This window comes from Rutilus rutilus (assembly GCF_951802725.1).
Source record: "Rutilus rutilus genome assembly, chromosome: 13".
Lineage (NCBI taxonomy): Eukaryota > Metazoa > Chordata > Actinopteri > Cypriniformes > Leuciscidae > Rutilus > Rutilus rutilus.
Genome location: NC_140218.1, coordinates 17,222,514 through 17,238,036, shown reverse-complemented (window position 1 = coordinate 17,238,036; position 15,523 = coordinate 17,222,514). Strand labels below are relative to the sequence as shown.

The 15,523-nt window shown below is 37.9% G+C and overlaps 2 protein-coding genes across 6 annotated transcripts in view; both read left to right on the top strand.

The window, feature by feature from the left end:
• The window catches only part of dvl1a (dishevelled segment polarity protein 1a), a 39,460-nt gene extending 32,155 nt beyond the window's left edge, over window positions 1-7,305 (top strand). For 2 of the 4 annotated variants that reach the window (XM_084428337.1, XM_084428336.1), the window contains exons 11-15: window positions 55-132; window positions 235-369; window positions 516-683; window positions 1,943-2,161; window positions 4,993-7,305. In XM_084428337.1, the coding sequence (XP_084284463.1) occupies window positions 55-132; window positions 235-369; window positions 516-683; window positions 1,943-2,161; window positions 4,993-5,513 (1,121 nt within the window). In that variant the 3' untranslated portion in view covers window positions 5,514-7,305. Of the gene's footprint in view, window positions 1-54; window positions 370-515; window positions 684-1,942; window positions 2,162-4,992 lie in introns of all 4 variants that reach the window. The other 2 variants (XM_084428335.1, XM_084428334.1) reach the window with 1 other exon arrangement.
• A 3,736-nt stretch (window positions 7,306-11,041) lies between these two features.
• On the top strand, window positions 11,042-14,889 carry tnfrsf9a (tumor necrosis factor receptor superfamily, member 9a). Of its 2 annotated transcripts, none has more exons than XM_084427352.1 (9): window positions 11,042-11,152; window positions 11,485-11,632; window positions 12,384-12,500; window positions 12,617-12,754; window positions 13,177-13,249; window positions 13,355-13,425; window positions 13,512-13,553; window positions 13,684-13,824; window positions 13,910-14,889. In XM_084427352.1, the coding sequence occupies exons 2-9, from the start codon at window positions 11,491-11,493 to the stop codon at window positions 14,038-14,040; spliced, it is 855 nt and encodes a 284-aa protein (XP_084283478.1). In that variant the 5' UTR covers window positions 11,042-11,152; window positions 11,485-11,490; the 3' UTR covers window positions 14,041-14,889. The 2 variants fall into 2 exon arrangements, with proteins under 2 accessions (XP_084283478.1, XP_084283479.1); XM_084427353.1 differs by having other exon boundaries at window positions 11,086-11,152; window positions 11,457-11,632.
• Window positions 14,890-15,523: the final 634 nt, after the last annotated feature.

Sequence of the window (15,523 nt, the reverse complement as noted above, 5' to 3'; positions counted from 1 at the left end):
ACATGAAGAACCATGCTGCATTCATCTAGTTCATTTATCCCTATCTATCCTCAGCTGAGCCAGTAAGACCCATTGATCCTGCAGCCTGGATCACACACACTACAGCACTTTCTGGGCCGTACCCCCATTATGGTATGATCAAAGTCACATTCACGTTCCATAAGAGACCATCTGTTAGTATAATGGTAGATGATGTATCATGCTCAACACTGTTATTTCTTTCTTATTTCACAGAGTTTGATGACCTTCCCCTTTCTGTGCCAAAAACAGACATGGCAACTATAGTAAAAGTCATGCAACTACCAGATTCAGGCCTGGAAATCCGAGACCGAATGTGGTTGAAGATCACTATAGCCAACGCTGTCATCGGTTTGTGTTATTCTTTGCTGCGATTGTTTGGCGCACCTTTTTTGTTCCGTGTATATTCCAAGCATCAAGTTTTTTGGTTGATGTTTTGTATAATCAATGTATTTACTTGTGTTATTTTTCCTCATTGCTCGTTCTCTGTGTTCCAGGGGCTGATGTTGTTGACTGGTTGTTCTCTCGGGTGGAGGGCTTCAAGGACCGCCGTGATGCCAGAAAATATGCCAGCAGTTTGTTGAAACACGGCTACCTGAGACACACAGTCAATAAAATCACCTTCTCGGAGCAGTGCTACTACACCTTTGGAGATCTGTGCCAAAGTACAGTCAACATACAGTCATACAGTCATGATCATACAGGGCACTGCTGTTTAAAGTGTGGGGTCTGTAGGATTTTTCAATCTTTTTGAAAGAAATCTCTTACACTTGCTCAAGCTACATTTATTTGATCAAAAATACAGTAAAAACTAATATTGTGAACTAATGTTAACAAATACATTTGATTTTAATAAATGTTGAAATGAACCTTAACAAAGATTAGTAAATGCTGTAGAAGTGCAGTTCATTATCAGTTCATGGTAACTAATGTAGTTAACTAATGTTAACTAATGAAACCTTATTGTAAAGTGTTACCAAAAAAATCTTACCGACCCCAAACTTTTGTATACCTTTAAGAAGTTAAGATAAGATCTGGCCCAAGGTCAGAGCCATAAAGCATTATTAAAAGTGAACTAAGTAACTTTTTTACCTTAACTGAACAGCTTCGGAGTCATTGGAATGGTTATATTACTTATTTCGGGTTGAATGGTGGTCGTTTCGCACCCCCCTGGTGCCCGTGAGCGGAAAATTCGCACTTGCAACTTTGAGACGGCGGGCCGCCGGCCGCCGCGGCAGGAAATATCGCGTGATATCAGGTCTCGCGATGTAAACAATTGCTTTACAGCCAAAAGAAATCTGCTCAAATACTGTCATTATTGCGCTCCCTCACGCTGTCCGAACCCGAAGGAAGAAGATGTTTTAAAGAATATCCCATCTGCTTTGATGTCGTTGATCTACTAGCCTCTGGTGTCTGAGAATCACCAAAGAGTTTTTACAACAGTGTTGTCAAATATCTATTCCGAAGCTGTGGGGGGAGCTCTAGACTGCAACCAGAGTTGTGCACGCGGTTACGTGGAGTTTGCGTTGGGGTTTGGGATGAACTAGAAGCCGGTCTCTTTGAATCCATCTTCTACTTTTGCAAAAGTCGCTTGAGTAGTCTTCGCTGATGCGGATAATGGCGGCGAATACACAAACCTGCCAGACATAGCCAGGTGAGCGTGAACGCGCATGACGTCACGCCCAGTCGATTCCGTCCCGAATCCCTCTTATTTATTTTACTGTACAGGATTATAGAGGCAATCGCAGTGATCATAGAAGGGCTCATTCAGCCCATCAGGCAATTGTTTAAGCATGTATGGGTTAGAAAAACGGGTATTTTTAACATGAAAAGTTGCTTAATGCACCTTTAATAATACTATAATTAAAAATGATGTGAAATATCATAAATAATTTTAATGGTATTAAAATGTGTTTGTTTTCAGATATGGCTTCTCTCAATCTGAATGAGGGATCCAGTGGTGGTGGCTCTGACCAGGATGGTCTCGCTCCTTTTCCTCCACCAGGAACCAACCCCTGGCCCCTCGGTGGCCAGCCCTATCCTCACCCAGGTTACCCCACTGCTCCGCCAGGCTTTCCTCCTGGATACTCGGACCCCTGCCACAGTTTCCACAGTGGCAGTGCAGGCAGCCAGCAGAGTGAAGGTGTGTGTGAAAGAGAAATAGAGTTTAGTGATGGATAAAAGGGAAAACCCCTCAATCCCGTGAACTTCCTGTGACTTTTTCTTTCGGTTTTAAGAGCGCTTGTTGATGTTAAGCAACAACAGCAGCACTGCCCTGTTATGTTAGCGACTACTCAACATTTTTTAGGGCATTAGATGGAATTTATGATAGTAAAAAGGAAACCATCAGTGGGTTTATTGTAAATGTGCATGTAGGAAGACTAGGTACAATACTACGGTATGTTTATGCGTGTTGAGTTTTGCTTTCAGTACCTAAATGAAGGCATTGAGACAGAATGACATCAGTGACACAAGACTAGTAAATCATGTGGACATGTTTGCATAAAGAGGGATGATGGTAACACTTTTAGTTTTTTTCCCATTTATTCAGAAAATGGTCAACCCAAAGGTTTAAAAATCAACCTTTTTTGACATAATAGCAGTCGTTACTTATGTAAATGAAAATGAAACGCATAACTGATTAATTAGTCAGAAACAGTTAAGCTAGTAGTAAACAGCCTGGTGTTACATTTATAACACCTTTCCTGAAAATGAAAATTATCTACAATGTGAATGATTATAACTTATGTGTAATGCTAGGCAAAATATAAAATAAAATCGAACAACATATTACTAAAGATTAAGGACATTCTTTAAAACTGACGCCAGACTATATGTAACCACACAACATGCATGACAATGTTAATATGGAAAACACATTTAATAAATATTAAATCCTAAAGACACACTAAACAAACAGGAAAAATGCTGATATTTTTTTGTATTAATGCTACAAAATCATACCCAAACACACACACACACAAAATTCTATCAATTAATTTGAACTCACTTGAAAATCTGTGTCAAAGGTGAGAATTGATTTGTCTTTATCAATGTTACATTTATTAAGTGTTAGAATATTCCTTCCTTAAAAGTATATTACAATTTATTGATAAGTATATCATGAAATACTAGTTTAACAGTAAGACTAAATCAAGATCTCAGATGCCAACTATTTTCTTTTTAATCATTCCATTTCTAGAGCATCATCATTGTCGCTGTATTCAGTTGGATTTTCCATATATGTGGTATGACCAGACTTTTTAAATCATTTATGCTGCTTATGCCATCCTTTGCACCCTTTGCACCCTGTACAGAGCTGGGAATGTGTATCAGGAGTTATGTGAAGGTCATCAAGCTAAAATACTTATAAAACACCAATCCAGCATACTCAGGTTTGGTCGCTTCAGGAGGCATAATGTAGGGTGGTATCACAGAAACTGAGGTGCAGGGTTCGGTTTGTGGGAGTGTATTGGAAGGACTGGTTGGGTGACGTGTCATAATTATGATATTCCCTCTGTTTTGCTGGACGTCTGTAGACTGATGGAAATTTTCTCCTAGGCACAGGGGATCCGGTAAGACTAGCACTTTCACCTAAATGCCTTTCCGCCCCACTTTTTCTCCTTATCATCTTGTTATTTCAATGGTTTGTCATCATATGGCATTTGACTCATTGAGATGGCCATTGTGACTCCCCAGCTGTGTTGCTTGTTTGTGTTTTTGTGTGGGCATGTACAGTTCTATACCTTCATTGTGCACAAGAATCAAACCGATTCTCATCTTTTGAAAAGTTATTTTGCATTACGCTTTTCTCTATTTGCCAAAGTCTGAATCAACTAGGGAAAGGAAAAATGAATATTTCCATGATGATGTATGATGTGAGCTGAAGCATTGTCCAGAACTGTGTTGACCTACCCTCAATGCTGACGTTTTTGAAACGCATAACCGCCAAAAAAAAAAAAGTATTTGTACCACATCGTTTATATGTTACGTTACTCATATATTGATGTTGTAAAGTACCCTCATGGTATTGCTGTCCTATACACCCTGCCCTAACCAGGTGCGACACAACAACACCACAGCCAATCAGAGCAGAGAGCATAAAGCTAAGAACATGATGCCTCTCGCGACAGCATCCTTTTTTATGCTGTTCCTTGTCAGACATAGGGAATTCGTTTTTTTTTTATTGTTTTTAATATTACATATAGAATATTTTAAAATATTTTTGCCTTTTGTGTTGATGGGACAGTTTCAGGAGAGATGGGAAGCAACCATGTCATCCAAAACGTTGCTGCACAACATGAGAGATTTTTTCAGTGTTTATAAATTTCCACAATCAGTCTCTTCTTGTATATGTTTGATGTTTAATATACACTACTGTTCTAACGTTAGAGGTCGGTAAGATTTTTTTTAAAATGTTTTTGAAAGAAGTCACTTATGTTCACCAAGGCTGCATTTGTTTGTTCAAAAATACAGTAAAAACAATAATATTGTGAAAATAACTCTATTCTATTATAAAATGTTTTATAAATGTTCCTGTGATGGCAAAGCTGAATTTTCAGTAGCCATTAATCCAGTCTTCAGTGTCACATGATCCTTCAGAAATCAGTTGTTAAAGAAACATTTCTTATCAATGTTGACAACAGTTTTTATAGAAAGTTCAAAAGAGTGGATCTTTACTGTCACTTTTCTTAAATTCAATGCATCCTTGCTGAATAAAAGTATTAATTTCTTTCAAAAATTTCAAATATAATTTCTTGACCCCAAACTTTTGAATGGTAATGTACAAGAGAAATGCAGAAAAAAGGAATTAAGCAACTAACCAAATGTAGATTTGCTTGTTGCGGCTGATGGAACAGAAATTCGGTTAACACTGAAGAAATGGCTGTCATTGCTTGTCAAGTCTGGTTAGCGCATGGTTTTATGAGGAAAATAATACTACTTTTGTCCTAACACATTATTTTTTCTTTTCAGGTAGCAGAAGCAGTGGCTCCAACCCCAGCGCTGGGAAAGGACGGAGACCCTCCCCTCGAGAGAAGGACCATAAGGCGCCGTGCTGTGGGGGCAGCGAATCAGAACTGGGCACATGGGTTGGAAGGAGGGGTGAGAAGGCATCCAGTCAGCTGAGTCATCAAAGTCACAGCCACAGCCGCTCTGCTGTCAGTCAAGCCCACTCTGGGTACACTCATGGCCACTGTCACAGCGTCTCGCAGCATAGTCACAACTTCACCTACACCCACGCCCCTTTCCTTCAGCCCAATCATCTGTCCTGTGCCCACAGCGAGAGAAGTCACGGCTCATCCTACGGCCCGCCGGGTTTGCCCCCTCCGTACTGCCTTGCTCACCTCGCCCCCAAAGCGGCAGCAAGCAACAGCGCACCTGGGGCTCCACCCATTCGGGAGTTAGGAAACGTCCCACCAGAACTCACGGCTAGTCGGCAGTCTTTTCAACACGCTATGGGCAATCCTTGTGAATTTTTCGTTGATATTATGTGACAGAAGAGTGCCTTCAATCCTTTCAGAGCACAAGGCCTATAGTTCCCCCCCAGTTTGCTTCATGAATTTTTGCTACTGACGATCCCTGCACTGAGAATGTACTAACTGATAGCCCGATTTAAATGACCCAATAATGAAAATTGTCATTTTTTTATCCTCATGTTGAGTTTCTTTCTGCTGTGGAACAAAATAATCAGTGTTATTGTTTACAAAAACTAGTAATTGAAATAGTAGATGAAAGAAATTAGACTAACAGCAACTAACAGAAATTCAGATGAATATAAAAATACAAGCTAATTCAAAATATGAATAAAAACTATAATAGTCTGTAAATAACACTAAAATGCACTGTACAAATTAAAATGTTATCTAGAATATCCTGACTTTTTTTTTTTCATATAATGAGAGTGAATAGGGACTGGGGCTGTCAAGCTTCAAAATGACAAAATAAAAATAAAGTATCAAGTAATCCATAAGAATGAGGCGAACATTATTATTGAATCATGAGGTTTGTTTTGTAATGAACAGACCAAAATTCATTGTATGGCTTATGGAAGACTACTTTTATGGTGCTTTTTTGTCATTTTGGAACTTGACAGGCCAGTCCCCTTTTATTATATGGAATATAACCAGGATATTTTGTGTTCAAAAGAAGAAAATGTTTGAAACAACACGAGAGTGAGCAAATGACAAAATTTTCATTTTTAGGTGAACTCTTCCTTTAACGTCCATTCAATGTTATTTAGATCAACGGAGGACACTCAAAAAGCACAACTGCAGAGTTCATTTAGACTCTGACACAAAAACTACAATACTGCAGTAACAGCACAAGATAACATAACTAATATGCTTTTTAACAGGAAAGTCAGTGTATCAGACTGTCTGCTTCTTATCCCAAGCTGCTCTTTACTTTGCACAAGTTAAAAGCCAGACAGCTCTTAACACAGTCTGTGCTTTTAAATATATCCATGCGCTGGATTAACGTTTTTCCTTACACAGTTGCATTCGCAGAGTCATAATCCTGTTGACAATCACAATGACAACTGACGTCCCTAAACACTGCTGAATGTATTGTCTTGTGAGGCTACAACTCCGCCAAATTCCCTCATTAGCATTATAGCATGTTAAGCTACAGTATCATTAAGTAAATGCTTGGACGTGCTAATGGTTGCAAAATGTTGCAAAGATTTCCACCGTGAACTCTTAATGTACATGATACATTTGAAACAATAACAAACTTTATTGGTGCTTTTCATAGAGTCTGTGAACTGACTGTTCAAACGTCACCAGTTGTCTTAGCATTTACCACTGTATTACGAACATCACTGTACAGTCAATGCAGTAGTCTATGATCAGCGTGGTAGTAGGCCCTTAAAGTTAAAACATAGATGATATTTAAAGAGGCAGATAGGTTAACCAAAGTCCCTTGGCAATTAGTGAGTTGTTATCTTTGTTTAAAAATCTTGTCTTTATTATGGATGAAAGGCTATGATGTTTGTTATGGTCAAGTTTCCTGGTAAATAAGTGAGGTGTTGTGAAAGAGCATACTCTGAATGTCCTTGTTTGTAATGTTCTGTTCCATGAACTGACCTATCTGCCTGAGCCAAAACAGAAGAGAGACGCAGTTTCTGTCAAGCACTTTTGGAATATAACTTCTGGGCCCTTTCGAATGAAATGCTGATTGCAGTGAAAGCTGTATGCTTTATTGTTTCTTCACAAAAGAGGAATAATAAATTGTATATATGATAAATATATAAAACCGAGAAAATAAATTTTATGGATTAAGAAGTGGCCAGCCATTGTCTTGAAGTGGGGTTTGTTCTGAGATTCAAAAACAACTTGTTCTGCTTTTCCACCGTCGGGCCCAGCGGTAAGGAATGTTCCCACTTGAGCCTGGTACGGCACGAATACAAACAGTTCTCTCCTAGAATGCGTGTAGTGACGTAACCACTCAGAATCAGGTCACTTGTGCACTATTTGAGCAAAGTAAACAAAAGTTCCAAATCTGATCATCCTCCTTAACGCCGTCGCTACTTGCATCTCATTCCATCTGTAAACTATTGCGTTACCAAGGCAAAGACTGACGCACATGTATTACATTTCAAAGAGCTCTGTTATCAGCCCCATAGTGGAAAATAAAACGATATCCTTATTGGCTGCATAGGCATGCATGATTGGCATGGAATGGAGCGATTAAGCAACGAGAATGGTTTGGCATGAGGGTGGAAAAGCGGGAAAAGTTTCTGAAACAGCGATGCCATAGATTAACTATTTTCGGTTCTCCAAAGAACCTTGCAATGAGCAGTTCTTAAATGAACCTTCTTTTTCTTAGTGTGAAGAACATTTTGAAAGGTGCCATGAATGTTAAAAGCAAGGTGTTGACCTTGATCTGATCTTCACTATCTAATGATTTCATAATTTTCCTTTCATTTTCTAAGAACAGATATCTCGTGTCTACGCATCTGGTATTATGAAACTTGTGAGAAGCTATCATTTCCACATCTCTGAAGCATAGTTTCTGATGGTGATCATACCTCCACTGAGATTTGGAGTAACGGAACAGCATATTTTTCACGCTTAACCAATGATTAGGAATGTTGATCTCAAAACTAAACTTTTGATATGAAGTTGAACTTTGAGATAAAATGTTCTTATCGTTGGTTCAGCACGGAAAATATGTTGTTCCGCTACTCAACCAAAGCTCAGTGGAGGTATGATCACCGTTTGACACACAAATTAAAAGTTGACACAGAAATGAAATCGAAATCTATTCTGAATATCTGACATATTTGAATCTCTGCTCACTTATGATCCATGAAAATCACGTTTCTGGGTAACTTCCAGATGTTCTGTGGAGATTGTCTATCACTCATCATAAACAGCGTCAAGTTTCTTTGAAGATAATTTTTTATGGTAAGTTTGAGACACTTACTGGCATACTTACAGAAGTGTTTCCCCCTGCTACTGTACATGTAGGCATTTGCATGAGTATGCTTTGGACCCTGCTCTATCTCTGACTCAGTACTGCAGCTTCTCAGTATGAGGAAGTGACACGCCTTTTCTGTAGCTTTTAACTTTTAATCCCCTCGATTGCGTTTGTCTAAGACAACAAACGTATTACTTAGAGAGGAAGTGTGACAAGTGGAAAGAACAGATGCTGATGGTGATACTTAGCCATGGTTTGACACAGATGTATATCTCTTAAACTTAGCAACGCGTGTGTGATATGTGCGATGAGTGTGATGCTTAGACACGTTTTTCTTGCCACTTCAAATGACGTTTTTTTTAAATGATTCGTATTGCGTATGACGCGATTGGAGTGGGTGTCATTTAACCTTCTAATGAAAAGGTTAGTGTGGGAGTGTGTGATGTGATCATTGTAGGAGGATATGTCAGAAGATTACTAGCCTTCTTTTTTAGTTAATTACATGACATAATAGCATTTTAGAATAGCACTGACTTGACCCTAATTTCTGTAAATGATGAGAATAGTCTGACAAACTAAAAGACAACAAGTGATTCAATGAGATGCTATCTGGAAGTATCAGGGGCGTAATTTGTGGGGGGGTATATTTAAATCTATGCATTACAACCCCCCCAATATTTATACCATGATCACATGAAAAGGAGGCATACCCAAACTTCACCCCCCCCCCCCCCACGTTCAAACCAAATTACGCCCTTGGGAAGTATTATCACATTAGATATGGTGAATTGGTTTTAAATTAAATGCAGCTTATATTAATTATGAAGGCTGCACCTCTGCGTATCATTCATTTGACATGGGCAACTACCAATACTAGAGATGTTTAGCCACATCCCATTAAAAGACAATGGCATTCCTCTCAGGTGAGCTGCAGATGAGCACACCTGGTCTCACAGGTCTCACATACAGTATGTCTCTCAAAGATACTGTCATTTCTTTCAATTCACTGTCTGTAAGATGAGATGATTAATGCATGTCTGGAGGTTAGCCTACTGTTTCCTGCATAGAAACATTTGAGGTAAGTGGGTTTTTTTTCTTTTACTTTTTGTAATCAATCCTATTTCCTCATTTCTCAGCTGTTAAACTTATGTCTTTTCCCATAATTTAAACGATCGAGCTCTTTTTAAGATTCTGATTGGCTGTTAATGTTTTTTTTTTTTTCACTCATCAGCTGGAAAAAGTGATTCCAATGATATCGTTCCTCTGTGCCGTTATCGTTATAGTTGTGGTGTGCTCTTATTTTAAGAACGATTTTTAAAACTTGATCTTTATCGTTAAGGCTTGTTCACACCAAGTCAACTAAATTGACTATGTTAGCGTCCACACCAACGCACGATTACATTGTTTAGTTTAAGCATGCTCTGCAGTTATGTCAACTGCTGGTGTGAACGGGCCTTTTACACAGTAAATTGACCATGCATTTGCACACAAATGATCACAAAACATGTTCAAGATGTTTTAAAAACTACTTGATAGACAGCTAAATGCTTTGATAAAATGCATGTGGGGTGAAATCTTCAAAACACCAACTGTCTGAATGTCGCTAAATTATTCACCCACTATAGGGCCTATACAATATACAATCCCTGGAACTTGGGATCTGAAGGTTTTTTTTAATGCTTTTTCATTTCATCAAGTGCTTTAATGACCATTCAACACTAATGCGTTGCTTTATGCACTCAAAAAACATTTTGCCCTGTATATAGCCTATTTAAGATTTATGTATTTGAATTGCATATAAAACATCAATCCATTTAATTGAATTATTTTAATCTAGCATAAATATGTTCATTGTGAAAACAATAAAATTTACATTAAAATATTGCTAGATGTGAAACAAGCTACATTCAATTGGTTAAAAATGTATGAGATCAAATTGGATTGTTTACCTATATAAATTATGTAGGCTATGACTGAAAAATATGCATCACATTAAGTTTATTAGTTTTTTAATGTTTAAACTGTAATCCGAATAGATGGAAATTGTTTATGCAATTCACTAATCTTAAATTTAGTGTGGAAATGTTTACTCGTGTTGCTGTAAAAAAACAAATGATAATAGTCACATCCTACTCGGGACAATGACTAAGTAGCCTATCACCTGATTCTTAAGAATAGCCTCCACTGTATTTCAGACCTCTTTCAACCTCCGTCCCAAAGCGAAAGAGCAAAATTATTAAAATATTGGGGAAGTCGAAATACTGTTCCGCAGAGTTTCTAAATGTGAGTAACATGGCACTAAGTGATGCTCATGAGATCTTTTGTGCGACACTGAGTCATGATGTGTCATTAGGCAGACGTTGTAGCCAGGCTCGTAAAATACCAAGTCAATAACGTCGATCGATCGATCGATATATCTATCAAATCTTCGCTTTTTCCTGTATCTAATTATGTTTCGCGGTAGCAGCTAACACTCCAAGCTCGATATGAAAATGTGTGAGGAGAAAACACTCGGCAACCGAGGACAAAGACGAAGTAAAGATAGAACAAAGAGAAAGAAAGAGAACGTGTCATTTTGCTCACAGACACAGAAGCCACACCTACTACTGAGTTGTCAACTTTAGCGTGTGTGCGTGTTTTTAAATCATGAGCGGAGTGGAGATTCTCATCTTAGTTCGTGTTTTCTTTGAGTCAGGACCACTTCACTAAAACAGTAAGAGAAAATATTTATTCATGACTAATTCATTAATAAGAAATATATTAATAATTGTAATGTATTACGTTAACATATTAACGTGTAGTCTACATTTAAAAAATATTTAAGCATTTGTGGATTTTAGATGTTCATTGAGTGTTTTACACTGTTGACAAAGTTGAATTAACTGATTGATTAATTCATTTTTTAATCATTAATACTAATATTATATCAAAAAGCTAATGCTTTTCCGTATATCACATATGCAGTTAATTAATAATAATTAACTAATAAACAATAATTACTTACTGATGTCCTTTAGTTGGTGAATTGTTTTCTTTTTTGTGTAGGAAGAAATGCTGACTGCTTTCCAAGGACTGTATGTCTTTCTGATATTCAGTCTAGTGCTGAACTACACTATGGGTTCTGATTCTGGCTGTGATGATTGGAAGTTGTCTGACTCTGGACCAAATGTCTGCTGCAATAGATGCAAGCCAGGTAATAGACAATAACTGACTGCAATGTGATGTGTTATGTAACGTAATATGATATCTGTAATACTGACATATTCTTGTAAAAACTTGATCTTAATTTTAGGAAGTGCACAATTGCATAATTTCCCTTTTTTCAATGACTTATTGGAATATCGAAGATGCAAAAAAGCAGATTACAGTTTATCCTTGAAATTATTCATTAGTGACCAAGTGAAGGAAGTTTCAGATGATTTTGAAAGTACCACATGAAAAGAATGTGGTTTAGCACTTTAAAGGGAAATCCATGAATTGTTTTGTCATTGCATAAAAATGAATAGATCATTCTCAACCTCAAACCAAGGGTTGTCCCAACACATAGCACAATACTAGTGCCAGAAATATTACTGTGAATGAGGAACTCTGTAAAGCTTCCTTGCTCGCTTGAAATGTAAAGTAGCAAACCTTCTATTCACAAGATGAATGAGATACTCAGTGGATCTCAGTCTCTGTTAGCAGTAATTGTCCTTCTTTTTTGGAGATGTCTTTCCAGATAAGCAAATGTTATCTTGTTGTATGATTGGCTTATTTTAGTAAATGTCATAACTTTTGTTTGTTTTATGTTCATCAAAATATTCAAACTTATTTAAATGCTGGGTTTTAATGAGATGAAAAAATCTCCCTCAGGCTTTTGGACCGTTATAATAGTGCAGAAGTCATGCGTGTCAAATGTGTATGAGTTTCAAAGCCATACTGTAAATAGTTGCTTGTGGTTACAGGGAACCGCTTGGTGGAAAGTTGTGGAAGTGACCCAGGAAAGCTCTGTACCCCCTGTAAACCTGGCACGTACACAACCAGTTTGAGATACTTCTGTTTGAGATGTACCGAGTGCACAGGTATGATTCTGTTTTACATCCTCACTGTCATTTTTTTTGCAGTTTGATAGAACAAATGATTTTGCTTTAAAACATCATACTCTGTAAGCATTAATCTTTCTGTTTCATGTTTGTAGGTAAACAGATTACACATACACCTTGCACTATCAGCAGCGATACGGTATGTGGATGCAAGGCTGGATATCGGTGCGGAGACGACAAATGTTCATTCTGTGTTACTGAATGCAAGGAGGGGGAGGAGCCCACCAAAAACCGTAAGAATTCCGGACCCTTTCAGGGGCCGTTTACACAACACCATTTTCAAATAAAAACGTACAACTTTTTATGGCCATTCATTTAGACGACAAATGCAAACTTTTTAAAACAGAATTCAAAGTGCACGTTACGGTTATCGTCACCAAATAAACTGCAAAAACGCGAATTTGTGAAAATGGTGAAGTCATGTGCTTGCGTATAAGGCCTGTATGTTCGGTCTATAGGCATGTTGTGTTTCTTTACCAAGTGACATTGCCAACTACTGTCATAATACAGCGTTTTTAGTCGTTTTCGTGATACGCAAAAACTGCAAAGCTGTTGTGTAAACGTACATTCAGATTCAGACAAGCTGTTCAATAGGAAATTGCTTGCTGTTTTGCTATATTATTTTCATATAAATTCTTTCATTCAATGCTTGCAGGATTGTGCAGAGAATGTCCAAAAGGAAAATTCAATGACAAAATCCACAGTAACTGCAGAGAATGGAAAAAAAGGTAGCGTACAATTACAGTTTGTCTGTTTTTAAAACAAATATATCATTTATCTGAAATTAGATCTGCATTTGCCATAAAACTCATTCAAACTCATTCATTCTCTAGTTGTCCCGATGGACAGGTGATGAGCAAAGGAAATGCTACCAGTGACTGTACTTGCAAATATTCAAACGAAGGTAACTAGGAATACAGAAAGACAATATAACTTGGGATGTCAAGTAACATACTGCCACATAATGTAATGTTTTTGTGTCTGTTACAGAAGCAATACAAACGACCTTACATGTTGTGAGCAATAACAAAGGTAAATGAGAATATCTAGAATATCTCGTTGCATATCTGTGATCAGCATACATGATCAATTTAATTGGACTGCATATCTTTCAATATGGATATTGAACTCTAACCTTAGAATATATTTCTATGACCTCCAGAACAGACAAAATGGCTTCCAGTTTTCATTGCTGGGGGGATGGCAGGGTTGGCTGTCCTTTGTATCATAGCATCAGTGGTTGCATATGTAAAGGGACAAACCAAAACAGAGAAGAAGCCAAAAGCTGATGCCGCTGACCAAGGTACCATTTAAACCTGTGTTCATTTTTTCCTTTCCTACATGGTCATATTGTCTGTATTTACAGTATTGTAATTTCCTTCTTTTAGACCGCTCAGATGAGTCCAGGATTATGGTCGTGGAGCAGGAAGACTGTAGTTTCTGTCATCCTGAGCAGGAACAGGGTGGCAGCTCAGAGTCCATCGATACACAAGACTCGGATTCTAAACTCATAGTGTGAGTTCACTGGACAGCTTTCTTATCTTACCGTAGTATTGCTACAACAGCAAGAGGATAACATCCACTAAAAACTGTTGACTGGGTGTCTGTCAGCCATTCCAGCTGGTGTATCTGTGATTTAATGCGAACAAAATGGGCATTTTTATGCTGTCACTTTGTGCATTACATTTTTTAAATTATAAAGCAAGTTGCTCTTGATAACACAAGATGAAAGGGTTGTCATCGTAGGTGTGCAGTAGCAGACAGTATGTCAACACTTTTATGAGAGTAGGCGTCATCTAAGGGTGCTTGCGTCACATTTTCAGGTCAAAGCCCTCTTGAAATACCCTGGTGGGCTTCCCCACTTTTCTGTTGAAAACAGCACCTTTTTTTCTTTTATAAAAACACTGGACCAAGAACATTGAGACAGAAGAACAATGAGGCTGTTTTACACTGTATGTCTGCACTTAACACTTTAATAATAGCATTTTTGTGTATGGTAAATGTGGTTGACCGAGTCATGTTGGAAGTGGACTCAAGAAATAGCAGCGTTGACTGTCCTTCTGAAACTAAACTTTTGACCTCATCAAGATTGTAGTGCATTTTACTGTTTTGTACATAGTAGGATTTAAAAGTAAATAAATAAAATTGTCAACCCTGGGCCAATCTAAACCAGAGTTAACAGAACCATGAGTTATCGTTTTCCATTCATTCACAGTTCGTTCTTTACCCTGGGTTAGGAATTAATTCTGGGTGATTAGGTTTTGAGGTTTCACACCGGGTTAAAGTTCTTATTTGCATATTTGCATTGTCAGTATAATTTACTTGACAAACATGCAACTTGTTTAAATAAAGGCTTGTCTCGCTCTTACACATTAGTTGGGCTTATTGATTCCTTTTGGTTCGATTTTTCGGACTTTCAACTATAAGAATAAAAAATATCTCCGCTCTAGTGGGTGTGTTTGACAATGACCCTTTTATATAGCCTACTGAAACAAAATAGAGCGCGTCTAGGTTGCTATAGCTGCACAACTTAGGTTGGCCTTCACATTCTAACATTGCATAGTTTCACACTGTATACATTTGGCACAACAATGTCGTGGGGTGAATGTGATTTCGCCAACAACATTCCACACAACCAATCAGATTTGGGGGACATTTTTAGAGTTTTATGTCAAGTAGGCCTACAACTAGGGTCGGTATTATTCACCTACATGTATCATTTCCCTCTGATTTTAGGGATAAGTCATGGGTAGGGGTAGGTTTAGGGGTAGGGATATGGTTAGGACTAAATTTTCAAACAGGAATGTTGTTCCAGGATCAGCTAAATATGTTGATCCAGAAACACCCAAAAGACAATAGCTTGGTGTTAAGGTCAGTGTGAAAAGCCCTATAGAAGTATATGGGAAGTAAAAATGCATTATAGTGTGCTGTAAAACAAAAGTCCCAGGTTGCCCCAGTGGCCATATAATTTATGTGTTGGGAAATTTCCAGTAAGTAAATAG

Coding starts and splice junctions, on each gene's coding strand:
- tnfrsf9a (XM_084427352.1), top strand. CDS start 11,491: ATGCTGACTGCTTTCCAAGGACTGTATGTCTTTCTGATATTCAGTCTA. Junction 12,501..12,616: donor GAGATGTACCGAGTGCACAG/GTATGATTCTGT, acceptor TCATGTTTGTAG/GTAAACAGATTACACATACA. Junction 13,250..13,354: donor TGCAGAGAATGGAAAAAAAG/GTAGCGTACAAT, acceptor TTCATTCTCTAG/TTGTCCCGATGGACAGGTGA.